General features: G+C 42.2%; 1 protein-coding gene, 1 long non-coding RNA gene, 3 other non-coding genes and 1 pseudogene across 5 annotated transcripts in view; 5 read left to right on the forward strand and 1 right to left on the reverse strand.

Annotated features, from left to right (window-relative positions):
- The window catches only part of LOC125612042, a 20,404-nt gene extending 8,722 nt beyond the window's left edge, over positions 1-11,682 (reverse strand). The window contains exons 1-2 of the long non-coding RNA XR_007342295.1: positions 11,480-11,682; positions 8,447-8,454 (exon numbers count right to left, since the gene is read on the reverse strand). This is a non-coding gene — a long non-coding RNA (uncharacterized LOC125612042). The remainder of the gene's footprint in view (positions 1-8,446; positions 8,455-11,479) is intronic.
- Tex14 (testis expressed 14, intercellular bridge forming factor) overlaps positions 1-25,290 on the forward strand; it is a 75,774-nt gene that overhangs the window by 3,775 nt on the left and 46,709 nt on the right. Inside the window, exons 2-7 of the mRNA XM_048788235.1 lie at positions 12,984-13,098; positions 14,946-15,111; positions 16,040-16,176; positions 21,231-21,312; positions 22,824-22,954; positions 24,309-24,422. Of these exons, the coding sequence (XP_048644192.1) occupies positions 12,984-13,098; positions 14,946-15,111; positions 16,040-16,176; positions 21,231-21,312; positions 22,824-22,954; positions 24,309-24,422 (745 nt within the window). The remainder of the gene's footprint in view (positions 1-12,983; positions 13,099-14,945; positions 15,112-16,039; positions 16,177-21,230; positions 21,313-22,823; positions 22,955-24,308; positions 24,423-25,290) is intronic.
- LOC125613064 lies at positions 5,299-5,483 on the forward strand (annotated as a pseudogene).
- On the forward strand, positions 6,812-7,025 carry LOC125613050. Its single transcript, XR_007343541.1, has one exon. It is a non-coding gene; the product is annotated as a small nucleolar RNA U3 (small nucleolar RNA).
- Positions 11,470-11,686, forward strand: LOC125613049. The gene has a single exon (XR_007343540.1). It is a non-coding gene; the product is annotated as a small nucleolar RNA U3 (small nucleolar RNA).
- LOC125613092 lies at positions 20,759-20,862 on the forward strand. Its single transcript, XR_007343589.1, has one exon. It is a non-coding gene; the product is annotated as a U6 spliceosomal RNA (small nuclear RNA).

Consider the following 25,290-nt stretch of genomic DNA (forward strand, 5'->3'; position numbering starts at 1 on the left):
GGGGGGGGGGGGGGGGGGGGTCGTGGAGACTCAGGGAGGAAGCCAGGACATGCAGGGCTTCATAAGCCATTTCGAGGTGTTTCACCTTTATCCTGGCAACTTAGCCATCAGTTTTGTGGATGTTGGCAGAAGATAATGGACTCCTAGGTCAGAGACAAAGACAGTTTACTGGTCCCAGCAACAGTAATATTGTCATTTTTGTATTTGAGCCCCAGTTCCCAGTGAGTAATGCCAGGAGGGCCACATGATGCCTGTATACCCGCGGTTTGTATGATAGGAGAGGAGATTAGTAAATGGAAGCTTAGGAAACCTGAATTTTTTTTTTCAGTGCTGAGGATTGAAACCCAGGACCTCAAGCATGATAGGCTACAGCTACAGCCCCCACTCAAGTCTTTTTTTTTTTTAATATTTATTTTTTATTTTAGGTGGACACAATATCTTTATTTTACATTTATGTGGTGCTGAGAATCAAACCCAGTGCCTCATGCATGCTAGGCAAGCGCTCTACCACTGATCCACGACCCCAAACTCTCAAGTCTTTTTAAAATTAATTTTCCCCTCCAATTTCTTCTCTCTTAACTGAAACACACAGCATTTACTGAGGGTAAGGACCTACCAAACAGAGATTGGCATTGGGAAATCCACTTAGACTTCTAAATTTTCCTTTCTTCAACTGCTTATTTCTAAGACTAAATGAGGTAATCCATGTAAAGGAGTTAGTAGAGGACCTGGGAACATTAAAATATAGGAGAAATGTTTGCTGCTGCTGCTTTTGTTATTATTTAAATGAACAAAAGAAATCTCATTTAAACCAGGTTTTTTTTTTTTTTTTTTTTTCGGGGGGTGGAAATGTGGAAAGGGACTGGGTTCTCTTCCAGACTCACCAGAAACATTATTATTTTATTTATTATTATTGTGTGTATTTTTGTTGTTGTTGTTGTTAGGGATTGAACCCAGGGGCACTTTACTACTGAGTCGCATCCCCCAGCTGTTTTTAATTTTTATTTTGTGACAGGGTCTCTCTAAATTGCTGAGGCTGGCTTTGAACTTGAGATCCTCCTGCCTCATCCCCCAGAGCCCCTGGGATTATAGGCATTGGCAGCCACACCAGGCCATTATTATAATTTTTTAAAATAATGTAACATTTAGACTGGATTTTGGGTATATATGAAGTTGGGGATTGAACCCAGGGGTGTTTTACCACTGAGCTACCTCCCCAGCCCTTTTTTATTTTGAGACAGGGTCTCACTAAATTGCAGAGGGCCTCACTAATTTGCTGAGGATGGCTTTGAACTTGCAATCCTCCTTCCTCAGCCTCCTGAGACACTGGGATTACAGTCGTACACTCTGCACCCCCCCAAAAAAGGGCAGAACTAGGGGATGTGGTTCACCAATAAATTGCCCTTGGGCTGAATCCCTAGTACAAAAAAAGAAAGAAAAGTTTTCCAGATGAGCCCCAGAGAGTGTCTCTTCTGTCCATACTTGCTGGGTTTCTGATCTCGCGACTCAAAGGCTCAGGGGTCACTCTAGTTAAACTGGGCTAACTGGGCTGCACAAAATAACCACACAAGAGACACAAATACCTTTTTCTTTGGGGTCGCTGTGATGGCTCCTCTGACCTTAAGGGTCCGCAGAAGGAGAGAGAGAGCGAGAGTACGCGCTGATGCCTTTTATTGAGAGAAACTCTTCAAATGAGGCAAGGGGTCAGGTTTCAGGGGGCTGAGTATCTTCTTGATGTCCACTGTCAGCAGGTTGACTGACACCTGGATAGGCCACACCCAAGGGCAGTAAGAGAAGGGGACACACACAAGGCACTTCCATGGAAGATTCTATCCTAAACAGGGCAAGGGGTTATATTACAAAGGAACAGGTGAGCGTAGCTTCACCCATGGGGCTGTAGCAAGACACACCGATGCACGAGACACCGACCCTCGCACCCAAGAAGGGTGCCACATTTCTGTGACTGAGCGCCTCAGCACCCAGCCGGGGAGTGTAACTCAGTCACGTGCAAGGTTGGCCTCCCACACATACTCACATGTCCAGCACATGGATACTTTACCTATTAACTTCCAAAATTTAGGATATTTTTAAAATTTTTTCCTTTTGTGGTGCTGGGGATCAAACCCAGGAACTCATGCATGCTAGGAAAGTGGTATACCACTGAATCACATCCCCAGCCCTTACCCTTTATCTTTTATTTTTTAAAACAATTACACAAATGGAATACAACTTTTCATTTCTCTGGTTGTGTATGATTTAGAGTTACACCATTTATGCATAGGGGTAATAATGTCAAAATCATTCACCATCTTTCCCCCCACACTCCCTCTCTCCTCTTCTTCATCCCCTCTGCTCAATCCAAAGTTCATCCCTTCTTCCCTTACCCCCTGCCCATTATGGGTCAGTATCCACTTATCAGAAAACTTTTGGCCTTTAGTTTTTTTCAGATTGGCTTACTTCACTTAGCTTGATATTCTCTAATTATGTTCATTTACCCATAAATGCATTAATTTCATTCTTCTTTGTGTATTTTGTGTGTGTGGTTGTGTGTATATACGAGTTTCTTTATCCATTCATCTATTAAAGGGCATCTAGCCTGTTTTCACAGTTTAGCTATTGTGAAATGAGCTGCTATAAACATTGAAGTGGCTGCATCTCTATAGCGTGCTGATTTTAAGTCCTTTGGGTATAGACTGAAGAGTGGGATAATTAGTCAAATGGTGGTTCTGTTCCAGGTTTTTTCTAAGGTATCTCCATACTGCTTTCCAGAGTGGTTTTTCAATCCCACTAGCACTGAATTAGTGTACCTTTTCCCCCACATCCTTACCAGCACTTACTGTTGCTTGATTTTTTGATAATTGCCATTCTGACTGGAGTGAGATGAAATCTTAGAGTAGTTTTGATTTGCATTTTTCTAATTGCTATAGATGTAGAACATTTTTGATAAATTTGCTGATAGATTGTATATCTTCTTCTATGAAGTATTTGCTCATTTCCTTAGCCCATTTATTGATTGGGTTATTTGTTTTTTATTGTTAAGGTTTTTTTAATATTTATTTTTTAGTTTTCAGTGGATACAACATCTTTATTTTATTTTTATGTGGTGCTGAGGATCGAACCCAGTGCCCTGAGCATGCCAGGCGAGCGCGCTACTGCTTGAGCCACATCCCCAGCCCTATTGTTAAGTTTTTTGAGTTATTTATATATTCTGGAAATTAGTGCTTTATCTGATGTGCATTTGGTAAAAATTTGCTCCCATTTTGTAGGCTCTCTCTTCACTTCATTAATTGTTTCTTTTTCTTTTTTTTTTTTAAAGAACTATTTTTTTTAGAGAGAGAGAGAGAGAATTTTAATATTTATTTTTTAATTTTCGGCGGACACAACATCTTTGTTTGTATGTGGTGCTGAGGATCGAACCCGGGCCGCACACATGTCAGGCGAGCGCGCTACCGCTTGAGCCATATCCCCAGCCCCATTAATTGTTTCTTTAAAAACAGCATGGTATTGGCACCGAAAAAGACTTGTAGACCAATGGTACTGAATAGAGGACACAGAGACAAACCCAAATAAATACAGTTATCTCAGACCAGACAAAGGTGCCAAAAACATACATTGGAAAAAAGATAGCGTCTTCAACAAATGGTGCTGGGAAAACTGGAAATCCATATGCAGCAAAATGAAATTAAACCTCTTGTCTCTTCCTTGCACAAAACTCAACTCAAAGTGGATCAAGGACCTAGGAGTTAGGCCAGAGACTCTGTACCTAATAGAAAAAAAGCAGACCCCAATCTACTTCATGATCAGCAACTTCTTTAACAAGACTCCTAAAATGCAAGAAGTCAAATCAAGAATCAATAAATGGGATGGTTTCAAACTAAAAAGCTTCTTCTCAGCAAAACAAACCCTTTTTCTTTAAACAGGTCAGAAAGTGTTTTTAGGGACAGAAGTCCCTAGCTTCTAACTGACTTTTGTCTGTGTAAGTTCAGGCAATGGCAGCAGCCAAAAAGAGGCATATTTTAAAAGGCCGCTAAAGGAGGCTTTATTGAGATGTCACTCCCAGGGGCGGGAGCAGAGCAGATAGGAAGAGGGCCTGAGGAGAAACCTCATGGGGGCTGGATGGAACTGGAATTTTATGGGGCTTACGGGAGGAAAGGAAGGGCTTGGGACAGGAAAAGGGATTTTTTAGAGTCCCTTGTCGCACTAGAGTTGGTCCGGGGAACTGGCTGAGATCCAGGATTGGCCAGGAGACCCTGCTGATTGACAGGCAGTTCCTTAGGTGCCTGATTTATGCTTCATTCACCCAGGGGCTGCTTGGTGCTTTGTTCCTAAGTCACCACCAACAACCTGACAGTCTGTAATAGGCTAATTAATAACAAGTCTTGCTGTGCATGATGGTATACATGATGATGTAATCCCCACTACACCATAGACTGAGGCAGATCAAGTCCCTGACTCAAAATGAGATTAAAACGGTTGGGAGTGTGTTTCAGTGGTAGAATACTTAGTAGGTGGGAGGCTCTGACTCCAATCCCCAGTACTACGGGGAAAAAAAAAGAGAGAGAGAGAGAAAGGCAAAAAAAATTGTGTTTTAGAAATTTTCAGGCCTGGCATGGTGGTGCGCACGCCTGTAATATTCCATCCCCCCTACCCCCACCCCCAGCTTCAGCAATGGGAGATGCTGAGCAACTCAGTGAGACCCTGTCTCTAAAATACAAAATAGGGCTGGAGATGTGACTCAGTGGTTGAATGTCCCTGAGTTCAATCCCCGGAACCCCCCCCAAAAAAACCTTTCAGAAGTATTCAGAATATTTTTTTGAAAGTTGCGTATAAAACAACACCCTCAAAATATATTTATCTGGTATTTCTTCTACAGTACGTGGAAAAATCTTGTCATCAATTAAAACAATATAGCTGTAATAGACCTGGCAAAGACCGTGCTTTCAAGGTCAAGGCTATTTTCATGGGCCATTTATTTATTTATTACTAATTTATTTACTTATTTTTGGTATCAGGGATTGAAGCCAGGGACATTCAACCACTGAACCACATCCCTAGCACTTTTTAAAAAAATAATATTTTTAGTTGTAGATGAACATAATACCTTTATTTTATTTATTAATTTTTACCTGGTGAGGATTGAACCCAGTGCCTCACACATGCTAGGCCAGCACTCTACCACTGAGCCACAGTCCCAGCCACCAGCACCTCTCGCCTCGCTGAGTTGCTAAGGTTGGTCTTGAATTTGTGATCCTCCTGCCTCAGCCTCCCAAATCCTTGGGATTATAAGCGTGCACCACCATGCCTGCCTTCATGGGCTATTTCTATAGTTGAGACTAGAGAAATTTCTCTAAAACATGTAAGAAAATGACAAGGAAGAGGTGCAACTTTCTCCCGAGCATGAAACCAACTCTTGATGTTGCCTTGCTGTAACTGTTGTTTGTCATTGATGATCATTCTTTTCTTTTGGGATCTACCAGCTCTGATCAACAGCTGTGACCTTATTCAAGTTACCTAGTTTTTTCATGCCTGAGTTTCTCTGGCTATATAGCTGAGGTGATTAATATTTTACATGTAAAGCACTCTTGAACATACTTGTAGTGACATTAACTTGGAAGGCTGTGGCAGTAGGATCACACATTTGAGGCCAGCCTCGGCAATTTAGTGAGACCTGTCTCCAAATAAAAAGGGTCAGGGGTATGTATAGTTCAGTGGTAAAGTATCCCTGGGTTTAATGCCAGTGCCCCCCCCCCCAAAAAAAAAAGCACTCAAAATTTTGTTGAGGGGCTGAGCTTGTAGCTCAGTGGTAGAGTGCTTGTCTGGCACATGTGAGGCACTGGATTTGATCCTCAGCACCACATACAAGTAAATAAGTAAAAAAAAAAAAGGTATTGTGTCCATCTACAACTAAAAATCCAAAAAAAAAAAAAAATATTGAATATGTGACAGACTGTCAGTAAATGGTAGCTAATGTGCTGTGCATGGCGGTGGATTCATGTAATCCCAGGGACTGGGGAGGCTGGGACAAGAGGATAATAAGTTGGAGGCCAGCCTGATCAATTTAGCCAGATCCTGCTCAAAATAAAAAGGGCTGGTAATATAATAGCTCAGCATAGAGTGTGCAAAAACCAATTTTATAATAGAATTCTCAAAAACAAAACAAAACCCAAAACCCCTAATACAACCCTAATGGTTGACACACGTATTTGTTCACGGAAGAAATAATGCCCAACCTACCAGACAATTAGATTTATTTTTAATATTCAAAGAGTGATCGGTAATTGCAAACACGGCACAAAACACAAAAGGTTTTGTTTTCCAAGTGTTGGGTCTCAGTTACCCAATTCCCCCTCCTTGCCACGGTCACAGTGACCTGCCTCTTAACTAGTGCTTGAAAGTTAAATTCTTAGGCAGCTGTTTTGAGCAACTGCTCTGATTTACCAATCACCAGAAGCAACCAGATTCTCAGAGGCCACGCCCGCCCTTCCCTTTAGCTGTAAGGGGCGGGGCCAGTTTTAGAACCAAGGAGAGAACGCCTCCTTGGCTCTAAAAACCAGGTCGTGACTGGCTGTCGTTAGTCATTATGTTAATTCAGCTGGATGTGTTGAAAACTTTTTTTAAAAACTTACATTTTCATCTAGAACGTTAAACTGTGTTGTAAAATGACAGTGTTTGAAAATACTGTAGTACAAAGTGTGTTTTATGATTTATAGTGGAATTAGAAATCGGGGCGGGGAGGAGGGGAAACCTACCTCATCTTCATCTAAAAGTGAATAATCATGGTAGACCCTGCAGGGCCCGGTGGGAGTAGGCTAAGACTATACTTTCAGGGATCATTTCTATAGTATGTTACTAGAGAAGTTTCTCTGATCGTGTAGAGTACCGGAAACCACGAGGAAGAGTTGAGTGGTCTCTTCTGAGCGTGAAGCTGGCTCTGGGTGTTGCTCTATCGTGACTGTCCTTTGCCATTGATGATCGTTCTTAATTCTCTTTAGAGATTAAGAGGGAGAGAACACAGTCTGAGTGGGTTCCGTTGCAAAATTTCTTTTCTTAAAGATAGCAGTGGTTTTTCTTTCAGGCTTGGTAACATTTTACAGCTTAGTCTCATAGGACTTATAAGAAACTTTTCAAAGGATTTGTTTAGTTGTGAAAGTGTAAGGGTAGTGATTTTTTTTTTCAAGCCATGTTTACTTTTTCTCCCTTTTATTCCTTTTTCTTTCTTGGGCTTCAGTAGGGTTCCTCTGATTGCCCTCAGACTTGTGATCCTGCTGAATAGCTGGGATTTTAGGTGAGGGATGCAGCATCACACCAGATTTTTCAACTTTTTGAAAATTTTTTTCCTCTTTAGGACACCTGTATCACCTAAGGAATGGTGACTCAGTGCCAGGGGAGTGCCACACCTTTAATCCCACAACTCAGAGATGGGGGGTGGCTGAGGCAGGAGGATTGTAAGTTTGAGCCAGCCTCAGCAATTTAGCGGAAACCCTGCATTAAAATAAAAATAAACCTGAAATAAAAGGGGCTGTGGATTTAGCTCACTGGTAAAATGCCTCTGGATTCCATCTACTCAGGGCCTCCAAAAATGCTTCCTAGTCCCAAAAGCCCTTCAAGATCTTGGTTGGGTTTATTTGCCTTGTCCCAGGGATTAATAAACCTGTTTCCCTTATCTGTGGTCCTTTCTGACACAAACTGATTAGTTTAAATGTTAGCCTGCTATAGGTTTATGGTTGCTGGTATAAAAGATGAGATGCCTGGGTCAGAGATGAATGATAGTTTGTTACAGTAGCCAGAACATAATTTTTGTGTTTAGTTCCTCTAACCCCAGTTCTTATAGAGCCAAGCAAAAAGAACCAGATGATATTGTATATGTAATGGGTTGTTTTACAGTAAAGGAACCTTGAGGTTAGGGAACATGGATCCTTTATAATAGACAGCATACCCTTTGCTGCAGAGGGAAAATTATCTTTATTGTATTGGACAGTAAGCATGTATTCACTTTGCCCTAATGAGGAGTCTATGTCTTCCAGAGTTTACAAAAAGAACAAAGTGTAGTTAGTACTTTGTTCCCACAATAAGCAAAGCATCAGACATCCATGGAGAGGTCTTCCCATTCTTTTCATTTGTTTGTTTCTGTTTTGCAGGACTGGATTGATCCCAGGGACACTTTAACACTGAGCTACACCACAGCTCCATTTATTTATTTATTTATTTATTTATTTATTTATTTATTTATTTCTTTCTACCAGGGATTGAGCCCATGGGTGCTTAAAACCACAAACCACATCCAATGCTTTTTAATATTTTATTTTATTTTGGGGGCTACTGGGGATTGAACTCAGGGGCACTCGACCACTGAGCCATATCTCCAGCCCAATTTTATATTTAATTTCAAGACAGGTTCTCGTTGAGTTGCTTAGTGCCTCACTTTTTGTGGGGGCTGGCTTTGAACTCCTGATCCTCCTGCCTCAGCCTCCCTAGCCACTGGGATTACAGGCTTGTGTCACCATGCCCTCCTTTGTGGGAAGCCATTCTCGCACTTGATTGGGCACCTCCCTGATTGGGTGTGAGGCATTCTGGCCAAACTGTGTCGGAGCTATCCCCACCCTCTCCAGGTGCGAGAGCCTGTCCGTGTGGGGGTGTGACTGACCATTGACCCTGAGACCAATCACTGACCCTGACCTTGGAATGCTGCCCCGCTCGACCTTCATTGGATGGAATTTTCCCCTGAATTTTTTGTTCCCCAATAAAAGGCCACTCCCTGGCGTGCTCACTCTCTCTCTCTCCTGCTAGTCCTGAGTAAGCTTTGCTGCCCCACCGGGTGGTTCGAGGTGAGAGCCAGAGGGAGGGCTGTCTCGGACCTGGTCAAAGAAAAAGGTAATTGAGTCTTGTGTGTTTATTTTGATCTCACTAGTTAACTTCTATGCTAGGAACCTCTTGTATAAAACCAGCGTGCTGGTCACTCCTTATATTTTATTTTGAGACAGGGTCTTGCTTAATTGTTTAGGGCCTTGCTAAGTTGCTGAGGTTGGTGATCCTCCTGCCTCAGCCTCTGAAATTACTGGGATTACACACATGTGCCACCGCGCCCAGCGCTTTATTTTATTTTGAGACAGGTCTTGCCTAGTTGGCTAGGCTGGCCTGAAACTTGTCATCTTCCTGCCTCGGCATCCCTAGTAACTCGCTGGGATTCTACGTGTGCATTACAATACCTGGCTTCCCTCACTATTCTTTGCTGTTCTCTACTGTTAGGCTTGTTTGTGTTGGACAGATACCAGGTACTGAAATTAAGGAGATACATTTGGCAGTTCCTCTAGAGTAGGGGAGACACTCTAATAGGGGACACAAATATACCACATATACTTGGTAACAGCAATCCCTGAGCAGTAAGAAATATAAACCCTGCTAGCACTGCTCTCACCATGAACACTGCTTCTTCTTACTGGATGTCTCTGGCGTCAACACTAACTGATCCTCCTTTTTGGAAGTCTTACTTCTTTTGCCACCACGACCCACCTTCTGTGTTTCCTCCCATCTGTTTGTTCCCCCTTTCCCCACACTCAATCTTCTCTTAAGATGTTAGTAGACCTCAGGGCTGACCTTAAACCCTTCACAGATTGGGTAGTATCTTTGTTGACTCATCCCCTCCCCAGTTTAAGAATGGCTAATAATATAATGTTAACCAGCCCTATCTAGCCCTATTCTATGCTCTTGGATTTATTCATTTAATACTAGGTGCTTGAGATATTGTGAATGTAAAACCATGCACAGTCCCTGCCCTTCTGGAACTTAAAAGTCTCATGCAGGTTATAGGCATTAATCAAATAATCACATATAGAATGATCTAAGGAGGTTGCGGAAAGATTTGGAGACAATAGCACTTGGTTAGATGTCTAAATAATGATGTTGGGGTTTGGAGGTTGGAGGGAAATGTCTGTCAGAACAGTTTGTAATGACTTCCTGGCAGAAGAAAATATGAGTATGAGGAACTATATGGCCAGTGTGGATAGAGTGAGAGAAGTGGGGTACAAAGAAAACTAAGGAGGTGAGTGTGGATCAGTTTATGCAAGGCCTTCTAAGGCTGTAGAAAAGTTTTGTTTTAACCCAGGAGATGGGTAGCCACAGAAGCTTACAGCAGAGGAATAATACATTGACCTGTTCATATAAACAAAAACCATGTTGTTTGTAGAAAATTCCTTGGGGGGGGGGGAAACAAAATAATACATCTTTGGTATCTCTGTGTGTGCATGGTTTTCATTTAAAATATTTGTGAAAATACCATTATTCCTTCAGACAAACAGAAAGATCACTCCCCCCCCCTCAGAAACTTATGAACAGAAATTGACAAAACAGAGTCAACACTGTAGTGAAGATGACTGTGCACCACAAAATGGAGTTCAGGCAGGGAAGGGATAGGTTACCCATCACAGTCAAATTTTAGCTGCTATCAGGGCATATCTTGCGGTGTTCACAGATTATCGGTTCTATTTTTATAAGGTTTGGCTATAGCACAGAAATTTCATTCATCTACTTGACTACACCTCTGGCTGAGGTGCCATTGGATCAGTGCTACCCAAAGTTATTGGTTAGCCTACCTTTGCCAGTAAAAAGACCCAAATTAAGGATCAAGCTTCTTCAGAAACCATTTTTATGGATAGCAAAGCATTAAGACACACCAGAGTCAATCTAATTTGGGGAGTTTGGTTTGTCGAAATGGCAGTGCTCACCGTGAACTCTTCGGAAACTATGCACATCCATGAGCTTCTCATGGGCGTCACACGACGCTTATTCCTGTTTTTTGTTTTTTGTGTTTTGGTACTGGGGATTGAAAACAGGGGCGGTCTACCACCGAACTACATCCCAGCCCTTTTACTTTTCGTTTCGAGACAGAGTCTCGCTAAATTTCTGAACCTGGCCTTGAACTTGCCATCCTCCTGCCTCTGCTTTTGAGTGGCTGCTAATACAGGCGAACACCACCACGCCCGGTTCCCTGGTATTTTGATAACAGGATAAAAATTTTAAAATAGGGCTGTGCTGGTGTCAGAGCCTTTGGCTTTGGATTATCGCTTTCACTCTTAATTGTTTCGTTTTTTTGGTGAAGTCTCATAGCTTCGACCACGGGTCCAAAACGAGTTACGATTGCGACGGTTGCCGGGGCTCTGGCGCGCTTGGTAGACGTCAGCACTTGTCAGTGGGTAAAAAACGTTGCGTAGCGGCACTGGGGCGGGGCTGGAAATAACTGGCGTGTGATTGGCTCTTTAACAACCGAATGTTAATTAATGTGCCAGTTTGTAATGTCTTTGAAAACTCAAAAGCGTATTCAAACCGCTTTACATAACTATTGTAATAGAAAGATTTTCTTTAGAAAACATCTGCCAATATACATTTTAGAAGTCTGGTGCTGGAAGACCAATTCACCATCTGCAAAATGTGTGTGTGTTTCATGCACTTGGGAAAGGAAGGGGAGCGACTGTTAAGACTATACTTTCAGGGATCATTTCTATAGTTGGTTACTAGAGAAGTTTCTCTGATCGTGTAGAGTACCGAAAACCACGAGGAGGAGCTGCAGCGTTTCCTTCTGAGCGTGAAGCAGGCATTTGGTGTTGCTTTACTGCAATTGCTTTTTGCCATTGATGATCGTTCTTCTCTCCGTCTAAGGGGAGTAAGAGGGAGGGAACGCAGTCTGAGTGGTTTCCGGTTTCTTTCTTGTTGTTACAAAGTGCAGGTATGACTTTTTTTTCTTTTCTGAAGTTTGTTTTTCCGTGTTACTGTTGATTGATCTATTTTGGGGGGCAAGGGTAGTTTATTAAAAACGCTGTTGCGCTCGCGGGTAGGTAGGCTTTGTGGGGTTTACACTGGAATTACTTAGTGCTTGGATTTTGCTGACCCTGACTTTGAAGTAATGGTCTTCCTGTCTTAATGTCCCAATTCTCTGGGATTAGTGGCTTGGGCTACCTCGCCTGTCATTATGGGGCTTTTATGGTTAAGTTACACAGCGTTTTTTTTCTTTTTTTTTAAAGAGAGAGAAAGGCAGAGGGAGAGAGAATTTTAATATTTATTTTTTAGTTGTCCGCAGACACAACATCTTTGTTTGTATGTGGTGCTGAGGATGGAACCGGGCCGCACGCGTGCCAGGCCAGCACGCTACCGCTTGAGCCACATCCCCAGCCCCTTAAGTTGGGTTTTGAATGTACAGTATGTTGTTCGATCTTCAGGTTGATTCATCTATCCTGGCCACACTTGAAATTTTATTTTTTTTTTAGATGAAGAGTGGTTTCTGATGAAGGCAAGACTTATTTTAGTGAGTGTTTTAAAAATCAATTTCCTTTTTTATTACCTTTATTTTTTATTTTAATATTTTTTAGGTGTGGATGGAAACAATACAATAATACAATGCATTTATTTATTTATTTATTTATTTATTTAATGCCGTGCTGAAGATCGAATCCAGGGCCTCCCACATGCCCTGAGTGAATGCTCTACCACTGAGCCACAACCCCAACCCCATACTTACTTTTTTTTTGTTGTCCTTTTTGGTATTGGACTTGAACCCAGAGGCATGCACAAGGCTGAGGCATATCTTTAACTCATTTTATTTTTTTCAGTCAGTGGCTCAACTAGGTTGTTTAGGCCCTTGAGATTTACATTAAATTTGGAATTCTGCTTTTCAGCCTCCCTGAGTCGCTGGGTTTAAAGGCATGTGCTACCACTCCAGCCTTAATTTCTTTCATTCTTTCTTTTTTAGAAAATAATACCAGAGTGTATTATTTCAGCGCAGTTTTTGAAACATTTTTGATAAATAAAACACTAGGTTTGCCTTCTAATTTATTTGTGCCTCTCTGTGTGTGTTACGAGGGATCCATCTACCCTTTTTTTTAAAGTTCACAGCAGTAATTCAAGAAATATAATGTAATTTTATATTGAAATTTTCTAGTTTCATTTTAGAAAGATTTCTGATGTTTGCATTAATTCTGTATTTGCTTTTGCAGGAATTTATGTTGATGCAGTTAACTCTTTGGGCCAAACAGCACTTTTTGTTGCAGCATTATTGGGCCTTACAAAGGTAGTTGATGTTCTGGTGGATTATGGATCAGACCCAAATCAGTAAGTACAATAACATCAGTAGCTAGAAAATAAGTGTTCTCAAGGGTAATCCCCTCAACATTCATACTGAAGATAGAACCCAGGGATGCTCTACCACTTAGCTATATCCCTAACCCTATTTGTTTAAGTACCAGGGGTTGAATCTAGGGGGTGCTTTACCACTAAACCACATCGCCAGCCCTTTGTATTTTTTATTTAGAGAAAGGGTCTCTATGAATTATGTTTTTTTTTATTAGTTGCTCAAGACAATACAATGATCTTGACATGTCATACATTTGATTCAAATAGGGTATGAATTCTCATTTTTCCACGTGTACGGATTGCAGGATCACATTGGTTATACATCCATGTGTATACATACAGCAATCCTAGTGTCAGTTGTATTCTGCTGCCTTCCCTATCCCCCCTCCCCTCCCCTCCCATCACTATTCTCTACCCATTCTACTGTGACACTTATGAATTACCTAGGATATTGCTAAGTCAGGTTGGCTTTGAACTTGCGACCCAGTAAACTATATATTTTGATTCCACTTGGACGTGAACTCCCTTGCAAGGTGTTAAATGAAAAAATTTAGGTGGGAAACAGATTATACAATATATTCATATTCATGCTTTTGTATATACATAGAAAATCCTGAAATGATAGAAAAACTTATAATAGTAGCTGCCTTTGGACAAGAAAACTGTGTATCTGCAGTTGCAAAGGTTTTTTGTTGTTGTTGTTTTGGTGTGTGTTGGCAGGGTGCCTGGGATTGAACTCAGGGGCACTTGACCTTTGAGCCACATCCCCAGCCCTATTTTGTATTTTATTTAGAGACAGGGTCTCTAAAAAAGTTACTTAGCACCTTGCTTTTGCCTCAGCCTCCCAAGCCACTGGGATTACAGGTGTGCACCACTGCTTCCAGCCTAGAGTTGCAAGGTTTTAATTTTTTTTTCTTTGTTCCTTTGTTAACTTCTTTTCCTTTCCTTTCCCCTTCCGTCCTCCTTATCCCAATTGTGTTTGTTTTTCAACTACAGGGCAAAACTTCCCATGTGGTTATGATGTGCAACCGGGTTAAGAAACTAACTATACATCACACCGTCACCATACCCTAGTCACAATAAAAGCCATACCTTGTCTCACATAGTTTAATGGCATTGATGATATTTTTTTTGTGTGTGGTGTAGATCCTTATCTGAATTGGTTATGCCAATGTGTTATGGGTCTCAACTGCAAGGTTTAAGGAGGGGTGGCGCCTAAAACAATTGTCTCTTTTTTGATGGTACAACCGAATCGAGGGGTGCTCTTCCAGGCTTCCTACCACCTAACTACATCCTAAGCCCTTTTTGTTTTTTATTTTGAGACAGGGTCTTGCTAAGTTACCCAGGTTGACCTTGAACTTGCCATCCTCCTGCCTTAGCCTTCTTAGTCCCTAGGATTATAGTTGTGCACCATGATGCTTGTCTCAGAACAATTGTCACACGAGAGATGGTTTCCGGTTACTGTGCTTGACCAGCCTGACCCTAGGGTACTGTAGACAAGAAAGGGCAGTCAATATCAGGGGGTGCTAGGGCAAGAACACTATGGTTTGTAGTCAGACACATATTTATGTATGAACCTCAGCCTTGCCCTTTTGTTTCCTTATTTAATGGACATGGGAAAGATAATATCTTGGAGGGTAAAGTTAATGATGGAAAAAAAGATGAGTGTTAAGCTCCTGTTGGCACAGACCAGGGCATCGTGAATAATCGCTGAAGGTTGCCAGTGTAAACTGGGAGCCCTGTGTTATGTATTGAATCCTCCATCCTGGAAGGAAGGAGTTTTGTCATGGACACTCACTGTACAATTCCTTCCTTCCTAATCCCAGCCGCTGCTTTGATGGGAGCACACCTGTTCATGCAGCAGCATTTTCAGGAAATCAGTGGATCCTTAGCAAACTGCTGGATGCAGGAGGTGACCTGCGGCTCCATGACGAGAAGGGTCGAAACCCACAGACCTGGGCCTTGGCAGCAGGGAAGGATCGCAGCACCCCGGTAAGTATGGATCCCACTTTGCAGTCATACCCAATGGAAGAACACTGAGTTGAGAGTCAGTATCCTGGTGCAGCACAGGGCTTGCAGCAAGTCTTAACATTGGCATTAGACACGTATGCCTGGGTTAAAGCAAATTACCCTGTAAAACCTAGGATAAGTCTAGTGAACCTTTCTAGTCATCTGTGCAGTGGGAATGGAGAACAATTATAATTTGTCTAACCCATTTAACTACTACTTACTAGGACTCATGTTCTAAATGTTTTTCATGTAGTAACTTACTTTTAATCCAACAACAACTTCTCAGATAGACAATAATATGTTCCTCATTTTATAAACAGAGAAACTGAGGCCTGTTGACATTAAGTAACCTGCTTGAGTTCACACACTGGCAGGTGTGATGTATTGTTTTTTGGGAGCCCTGCACTGAAAAAACAAACAAACAAACAGGAGTACATGTTTTTTTGCAATAGGGTATCATTGAGTTTCTGAGGCTGATGTCAAACTTGCAGTCTTTCTGCCTCAGCCTGCTGAGTAGATGGAATTTCAGGTGTGCACTACCTCACTTAGCATTGTGATATGTTTTAATGAAGACTAAATATCATAACAAATGTAAACAAAAGGTCATGTATAGTGTGAGCACTGTTGCATCCAGTCTCCTTCCCTACTTCTGGCTCTCCTGCTTATTAGCTGTTGGTTTTTCCTGCCCATTTTCTTCATCTATTGAAGAAGGGAGTTGGAAATCATTGACAAGTCTTCTCCCTGGAAATCATTTCATATCTTTAGAAAATCACTTGGAGCCCTCCCTTTTCCAGAGATTTACCTGTTGGGAGCTCTCAGTTCCTCAGACCATTCATCTTCACATCCAAGCTTTCAACTCCCATTAAGGGCTGGTGTGGCCAGCATTGAGTGTCTTTGTCTTGTGTTGCAGATGGTGGAGTTTATGCAGCGCTGTGCCTCACACATGCAGGCCATCATCCAGGGCTTCTCTTATGACCTTCTGAAGAAGATAGACTCCCCTCAACGGCTCATTTGCAGCCCGCCCTGGTTTGGGGGTCTCATGCAGGGGTGAGTATGGCTTCAAGCCAGAGTGAGAGGTTCTGCACTTCCCCAGCATTTTTGTGTGGGAGCCCTGGATTGTGGGCTGCTTCAGTCTCTGCCTCCTCAGTACCTTCTGGCATCCGGCCCACCAAAAGTGATGAACTTGGAAAGAGAACCCATGCCCTTGATAAAGATTGGCCAGAGGAACATCTTCAGCCATCTCTTCCCTCCCTCTCAGAAGGTCCAGAGGAGATGGTTTCAGTGGGAATCACCCCATGGTTAGCAGAAAATGAAGTTCTCAGATCTGAGGAGCCCAGCAGAAAGCTGGGCAGTGGGGCAGATGGCTGACTCTTCTGAGTTTTCTTCTTGTTGTTGTTTGTTTTTTGGTTTTATAACTGGGGTTTGAACCCAGGGGATTTAACTACTGAGCCACATCCCCATCTCTTTTTATTTTTAATTTTGAGTCAGGGTCTTGCTCAGTTTCTTAGGGCTTTGCTAAATTGCTGAGGATGGCTTTGAACTTGCTATCCTCCTGCCTCAGCCTCCTGAGCTGTTGGGATTACAGGTGTGTGTCACCAGTGCTGTCTGTTTTTTGTGTGTGGGTTTTTTTTTTTTTTTTTTGGTACTAGTGATTGAACCCAGGGGCACTGAATCACTGAACCACATCACCAGCCTTTTTTATTTTTTGAGTCAGGGTCTTGCTAAATTGCTTAGGGCCTCACTAAATTGCTGAAGCTAGCTTTGAACCTGCTGCCTCAGCCCCCTGAGTATCTGGGATTACAGATAATTCACTACTGTACCTGGGCAGAATGACCTTTTTCAAATGGAAATTGAGATGTGCCACTCTACTAAAAACTCTTTGGGACCTTCCTTGTTATCAGGATAAACTCCTTGCGAGGTCAACCCATCCTACCTCATCTTCTGCCCCTGTCCCTTGCATGCGTTTTCCCATTCATAGTTCAGATTGTAATCATTTTATTTGTATGTGTACTCCATTTTCCTAGTTAGGCAGACAGAAACCCTCACTCATCACTGCTAACCCTTAGCAGCCTGGTGCTAGGTAGAGGCTCAGTACAAGGAGGGTGGGTTCACAGGCCAGCCAGAAAGGAAGACCCAAGTGTTTTGTTTTGTTTTCCTGGTACTGGAAAGTTCTACCACTGAGCTATATACCCAGTCTTACTATTTTATTTTGTTTGGAGACAGAGTCTCACTAAATTGCCCATACTAGCCTTCAACTTGAGATCCTCCTCAGCCTCCTGATTAGCTGGGATTACAGGTGTGTGCCACTGCATCTGGCTGGAAAATCCAAGTTTAAGTGTTGATAAACTTGTAAAATTTTACTTATAACCTAGACAGCATTTGTTTAGAGTGGCACATCTCAATTTCCATTTTAAAAAGATGAAACATTCTAACTATGGGGTGAATAGAATGTTTAATGGAAAATAAAATGGAATGTAACTGCCAACTTTTTTGTGGAACTTTCTTTTTTATTGGTACATGATAGTGGGATTTGGTACATATTCATAACATGCATATAACATAATTTGGTCCATTTCATTTCCCAGTGCTTCCTGTTTTTTCCCTCTTCCTTTCTTGGTTCTCTTCCTCTACTTTACTGCTCCCCATTCTATTACCCATCTTTTTTTATTTTTTGTGCTGTAGGAGATTGAACCCAGAGCCTCACACATGCTAGGCCAGCACTGTATCACTGAGCTACATTTCCAGCCCACTCCTTTTTTTTAATAGAAAGAAACCACACAAGGGCTGGGGTTGTGGCTCAGCGGTACAGCAATTTCCTTTCACGAGTGAGACCCTGGGTTCGATCCTCAGCATCAAATAAAAATAAATAAGTGAAATAAAGGTATTGTGTCCAACTACAACTAAAAAATAAATATTAAAAAAAGAAACCACACAAATCCTGGGAATAAGAGTTGGCCTCTTAGATCTGTGAGTGGTGCCATATCAGAACCTGGATAGGAAAAGAAAAGAAAAGCACTGAATTGAGAAGAACAGATAATTATGGTGATAGATAACTGGAGTTAGTTTTTTCTTCCCTTCATGCAGACAAGTTTAGTTACATAGATATGGATAGAGAAATTTAGATAAGAGCGAAACATAGTGGTCTGAACTATAATTTTTGTCCAGGTCACTCTTAGAAAATAGTCTACTCTGTTGCTTAGTCAGAACTCACACCCTCAAAGAGCCACAAATGCTGCCCAGGGGCCCCAGGAGGATGGGAGGCCTTATTTGTGACACCCGCTATTCTGCTGCTTGGTGGTCTCAGCCTCACAGCCAACTCCAAGTCTGTTTCCATGGGCAAGAAACAGTCCACTATCTCCTAGATCTTTGAGGTATAAGTACATATACTTGGTTTCTAGAGGACACTGCTGAGGTGATGTAGGAGAGGAGCCTTTACCTCATAGTGTGTCTGTTCAAATAATGTGACATGGCTGTCATCTACACTGACTGAGAGTGATGATGCTGGGCCATCAGATGTAAATTAGGATGTCTTATTTACTTCTGTCTAGATGTGAGAATCTTCTCATTAGTTGCTTGGCAGGTTAAAGCAGGGAAGAGCCAGCCTGGCACTGAAGAGTTGCTGAGGAGACAGAGTCTGTACTTAAGTACAATGTCTACATCTGTTCATGAATAGTGGCACATGGAGATTCACAGAACTAGTGCAGGCTGGAGCTTGGAATGCAGTGTCCCTCCAGCCTCTGCCATTTGTCAAGAAGAGGAACTGGCTTCTGTGGCAATAGAATGTTTTTTCCTTTAGTCTGAACAAAAATTACTCAATTAGCAAGTACTAATTCAGTACTCACTGTCTTGGTGTGAACTGATCCATATAACCAATAAGTCATAGACATATGTTATAGACTATAGGAATAAGGTAAGATAACCTAGATAAGCAACAATAAGACATCAGTTCATGGAAAAGTTCATCAGGAGTAAGCCTAAGTAATAATAATAAAATCATGTAACTGTAAGACATAGGATTTAAGCCACAGGAAAAAAGATGGAATGGTGAAAGGTGTTAAGTCAATATGCCAGTATAGTTATAGATAAATATAGGCTGATAGGTTAATATAGATATAGACAAGGTTAAATCAATATAGTTGTGAACAATTGTATTAGCTAAAGTAGACATAAGGCTTTTAGATATCAGTAGTAAAATGATGAGTAAATGAGATAACTGCAAGCATCAAATAAGTTACTAGTCCTGGGATAGCAGGAATGGAGTCACTGTGGCTATACAAACAAAAAGTATGGCCGTAAGGACTCCATCTTAGCTGTTCTAGACTCCATTCTAGTTTTCTGTTACTGCTCCTGTGAAGAGGGAACTAACTGCATGACCCATTTTTTGAGAAACAGGAAAGCTGTCTTTTAAAAAATTGTTTTCCTTTACTTTATACCCCACAGAATGTACCCAACTCAGGATATGATGGTGGTCATGGTGTGTTACATCCTCGGTTTGAATACATTTATAGGTCTACATGACTTTAAAATAGATTATCGCCCCTGCTCAGCTGAAACTCAGGATACAGTTGTCTAACACTTGTTTGGACCTGAGATGTGGTTAAGCTGACTGCTTTTTTTTTTTTTTTTTTAACTTCTGTAACTTGCGTGCTTGCATGACACTGAGAAAAGCCCCTGAGTTGTAGTTTTCATCCTTAAATTCCCAAGACACAGGCCAGGAAATTGCTGTTCTCCCACAGAGCTTCAGTCTCTACAAGTGGGTGACAGTCCCTGGCCAGGTAAATAAAGCTCTCTTTGATTTGAATTTGGACTTAGAGTGTTTTCTGAAGCGGCTCCTCATAATGCTACCACATTCATGACATAATGCCAGGCTCCAGGAGCCAAAGAAATATAAGGTATTACCACTCCTTTCAGGGTACCTCCAGTTAATGGAGCCCTGGTGTGCAGGTGGTGTTTTGGGTATGGTATACAGGAAGAGAAGTAGCTACATGAGCAGGATCTAGGTCTGGTTTCTACCGCTGTTTTCTCACTTCAGGCTAGCAGGCTTCCCCAACCAGGGCTCTGTTTTCCCATCTGTAAAATGAGAAAGTTTGAGAATAAATGTTTTAATATTCTTTGCAATTCTGGCTGTCTGTATTCATTTTCTGTCACTGCATAATGAATTGGCCCTCAAACTTAGCAACATTAAACATTTTTGCCTCATAAAATTTCTGTGAGTCAGGAATCAGGGAACGGCTTAGCTAGATCACAGTCAAGATGTCATTTTGGGCTGCCATTATTAAAGGATTGACTAGGGATAGAGGATCCAGTTCCAAGATGGTGCACTCATATGACTAGAAAATTGCTACTGGGTGTCAGACCTCTCCATAGGACTACTTCAGTATCCCACAATTCCCCCAGAGCAAGTGATTCTCCAAGAGAGATCAGGGCAGAAGTTATCGTGGTAGATCTCATCTTGAAAGTGATACTCTATGGTTTCTGCAATATCCTACTGAGATAATGTGTTTGACCTTTGAGGGATATGAATACCAGGAAGTGAGAATCATTCCTTCTCAGAAACTGGCTACTATACAATCTGTAGACAAACACACACACACACACACACACACACACACAGAAAGATCAAGCAGTCATGCTCACTTAGCTAGCACATGGACTAAAATTGGTATGAAGAGAATATTAGCATGGCCCTTGTATAAGGATTATGTGCAGATTTGTGAAATATGCCATATTTTTCATTGTGGCTATTGGTAGCTAATGTTGATACAGATCTAGAATAAGGGACTGATCCTCTTCCCCACCACCTGAAGGGAGCTACATCCCTGGCCCCATTTCTTTTTATTTGGAGATGAGATCTCACTAAGTTGTTGAGGCTGGACTCAAATTAAAGTCCTGCTGCCTCAGCCTCCTGAGTTGCTGGTATATTACAGGTATATTGCCCAAGGTCTTTAATGTATATCTTCTAATAAAAGAGATTACGTTCTTTTTTTTAAGTCATCTGGCAAAGCAAAATGTACTACACATTCTGAAAACTTGGTTTAGTAATTTTTCTCTGGATATGTGTTGTTAATTCTTATTTTTTTTCTTTCTTTAAACATTTCTAGGAACCCTAATGGCTCTCCTAACCGGCTGCTTAAAGCTGGAGTCATTTCTGCCCAAAATATCTACAGCTTTGGATTTGGGAAGGTAAGAGGTTGCCAATGGTTGAGAATCTGTGGGCCCCCTCTCTGAACTTTGTTCCCTTCCTCCTTCCTTATCTTCACCAAAGCTTTTTGCTCCTTTCTTTCCCTTTGAAGGAAAGGTATTTCATAATGTTCTTGTTCTTACTGACAATAGTTAAAAAAAAAAAAAAAACAAGTTGGGAGTTCCCTTGAATACCCTGGGCTAGATTTGAGGAGTTTAAAAGATGATCTTTTAATTTTGAATAAAGGACCCAGAGAGCCACACTGTCCTATCTCTGTGGATTTGCCTCTTAATGACCTTGCCTTTCCACACACAGCCTTAAGGGCAGGGTTGGGATGTTTGTTTGGTACTGGGCCTTGAATTCAGGGACCCTCTACTGCCAGGTTTCTGTTCTCCCGACTAAAAGGCTCAGGGGTCACTCTAGTTAAACTGGGCTAACTGGGCTGCACTAAGTAACCATACAAGAGACACAAATACCTTTTTCTTTGGGGTCGCTGTGACGGCTCCTCTGACCTTAAAGAGTCCACAGAAAGAGAGCGAGAGCACGCACTGACCCATTTTATTGAGGAGAAGTTATTTAAATGAGGCAAGGGGTCAGGTTTCAGGAGGCTGAGTCTATCTTCATGATGTCCACTGTCAGCAGGTTGACTGACACCTGGATAGGCCACACCCAAGGGCACAGTAAGAGAAGGGGACACACACAAGGTACTTCCATGGAAGATTCTATCCTAAACAGGGCAAGGGGTTATATTACAAAGGAACAGGTGAGCGTAGCTTCACCCATGGGGCTGTAGCAAGACACACCCATTTCTGTGAGCGCCTCAGCACCCAGCCGGGGAGTGTAACTCAGTCACCCGTAAGGTTGGCCTCCCACACTCTACCACTGAGCTACATTCCCAGCCCATTTTTATTCAAATATAGGGACTCACCAAGTTGCCCAAGCTAGCCTCAAATTTGCCTTTCTCCTGCCTCAGGCTTCTGATTATGGGGATTACAGGCATACTGGAATGATTTTAAGGAATTGAGATTTTTTAATTGAGGAATATTTTGAGGACAGATAGTATCTTTTGGGTCCTTGAGTCTACCTTTAACAGGAATAGTTAGGAAACATTGCTGGGTGAGTGAGTGTTGTTTTACAACAGCTCAAAATTCTGTTCCTTGTGCTGAGGCGACTTGGGGGGTGGTAGAGGTCGGAGGAATGTGGGCTTTGGCTACACATAGGCCTGGGTTCTGAGGGGGTCACAATAGGCCCCTCATTCCCATCCATAGCACTTCAAGTGGGCATCTCATTTCATTCTGTGAGCGTCGGTTTCTTTATTAGTGAAAGAGTGTTACAACCTTGCAGGGTTTCTAGGGAGAATAATGTAAATTAAGGAATAAGTTATAGTGCATTTGGATATTCAGCAGTTTAGTAAGTGGCAGCTAGCATCATTTTTAGTTGTGTGACAAGATTCTGGAAGTATTTTGCTTTTCCTCTTTTTTCCCCACGATTTAAAGCTGTGCTTTGGTTTCAGTTTTATCTCACAGGGGGGACGCAACTTGCCTATCTAGGATCTCTTCCGATAATCGGAGAAAAGGAAGTGATTCAAGCTGATGATGAACCTACTTTCTCTTTCTTCAGTGGCCCCTACATGGTCATGACTAAGTAAGTGGAAGCTGGCTAGTGGGAAGAGTGGGCTGCATGTGACTTCCTTGTGTATGGAGGTTTAGGGATGTTGCCTGGTGGTAGAGCACCTACGTGGTGTGTGCAAGGCCCTGGATTCAGTCCCCAGTACTGCAAAATATAAATATAGAAAGGAAGAAGGCATGTCTGAATCAGGGTTTCTCACTGTGGACTTTTGTGGCCAGATGATCCTTTGTTGTTACACAGGCAGTCTTGTGCATCATAGGATATTGAGAAGTGTTGCTGTTTTCTACCTACTAGGTGCCAGTGACAAACTCTTCTACATTTTATTTGTAACAAATAAGCTATTTACATAGATCGCCAGATGTCATTTTGGGAGAGAACTGAGTTCTGAAAGATTATTCATAACAGTATTTCAGCCTCTCTGCTTGCTTGCTTTTTTGGCACTGGAGATTGAATTCAGGGAGTGCTCTTCTAATGAGCTATAGCCCCAGCCCTATTTACTTATTTTTTAGTTTTTTAGTTGTAGATGGACACAATACCTTTATTTATTTATATGTGGTACTGAGGATCAAACCCAGTGTCTTACATGTACTAAGCAAGTGCTCTCCCACTAAGCTACAACCCTAGCTCCCCATTTTACTTTTTTACTCTGAGACAGGGTCTAGCTAAGTTGCGGAAGCTGATCTTGAACTTGTGATTCTCCTGCTTTAGGCATCCAAGTTGCTGAGATTACAGTCATGCACCAATGTGCCTGGCCTTAACTTCTCTGCTTTCTAAAGAATTAGAGGCAGCTTAGTGGTAATTGTCTTGCCTCTTTTGCAAGCCATAGGATATTAGGCTTCTGGAGAAGCTAGAACAGGCATCAGCTGAGACTGTCATCAATCAAATCTAGGTGAGGAGTATGGCAGCAACAGGTTATGACAAAAGTCCCTGGGGTATTTTCAGTCCTCAGAGGTATAGCCCCTGCAGAGTTCCAGGGGATCCCATGGCCAAGGTCCCTGAGCTCCTTGAGCCTGGTTGCTTCTTTCCTGCTTAAAAGAAAAATTCTTATAAAAAGGTCTCTGCCAGATTTGTAAGGCCCTCTGTCCTCTTGTTTTCCTGCCTCGGCCATGGATTTGTTGTGAAGTCCCCTCTTCTTTGACCCAAAGATAATAAAACAAAATACCCAACCTGATCAACACTCTTTCTTGAATCCTTTTGTGGTTTCTTTTTTTTTAACCACCTCACCTAGTTCCCCAGGATGCTTTAGGACCTGGAGGTGGTGGGAATAGGGATGTCACAAAGTCTGTGTGAACTCCACTCCTGGCTGGGAAGACTCACTGATGCTGTGGCTACTCATTCCTTCTGTTCATGCTCTCTCCTGCCCCTGTAGCCTGGTGTGGAATGGAAGCAGGGTCACAGTGAAAGAACTGAATCTCCCCACTCACCCTCACTGCAGCAGGCTGCGGCTGGCTGACTTGTTGATTGCTGAGCAGGAGCACAGCAGGTGAGAAGGAGGCCTGTTACAGGTCAGGGTCTGTACAGACTCAGGTTCCGTGTGCTGGGCTATCCCTGGGCTATGGAGCATTTTCTCAGCCTCAGCATTTCCTAACTGTTGGAATAATTTATTGACTTGACTTCCAAAGGCTGCCAAGAAAGAGAAAGAAATAATGAACAATCTGAGGGGTGGGAATTTTGGTGGTAAGAGACTCAATTCTGTCAGCTATTCCATAACACATGTCTCTGGATGGTCCAGCCTCTTGGCCCATCTCATTTTCTTGCTGTAGCCCTGAAGCTACTCCATTTAAGGCCCTCTGCTCATCAGAAGAGAATGTGGCTGTCCTATTTTCATAGATCATGGCTGTGCATGAGATCCAGACATCTGAGAACCATACCTCTGCCGTTCAGGACATGCCATGGGTTCCTTAGGTTTCCTGTGGCTCCAGGGTTAGGTCCTTCAGCTCCTGCTGGGTTAGGCCCCTGATTCATGGTTTCACACTAGGGCCAACAAGACCCTGGGCTGGACATTGAGCTCTGTCCTGAATTTGCCACACAGCTGTTATAAGAGGTCTTCAGAGAGTCCAAGTCCTTCCTTTAGGAGAAGTCAGCTGGTGAGCTGGAAGGATTTGTAGGCATAGAGTAGGCTTTGGTGTGAGAGTGAGTAGGTTGTGTGACTTTGGGCAAGTTCCTGACATTTTTTTGACATTGGTAATCTCATTTCTAAAATGAGTATAGGAATGCATTTCTTGCATATGTGGTTCATCTTGCTCAGTAGCTCTTAGCAACATTGTCACTGTTCTCACAGATCCCACCAACAGAGACCTCTATCCCTATTTCCTTTTTTTTCCTTTCTTTTTTTTTTTTTTTTTTTGTGG

The sequence above is a fragment of the Marmota marmota genome, unplaced genomic scaffold (assembly GCF_001458135.2).
Source record: "Marmota marmota marmota unplaced genomic scaffold, marMar, whole genome shotgun sequence".
NCBI classification, from domain to species: Eukaryota; Metazoa; Chordata; class Mammalia; order Rodentia; family Sciuridae; genus Marmota; species Marmota marmota.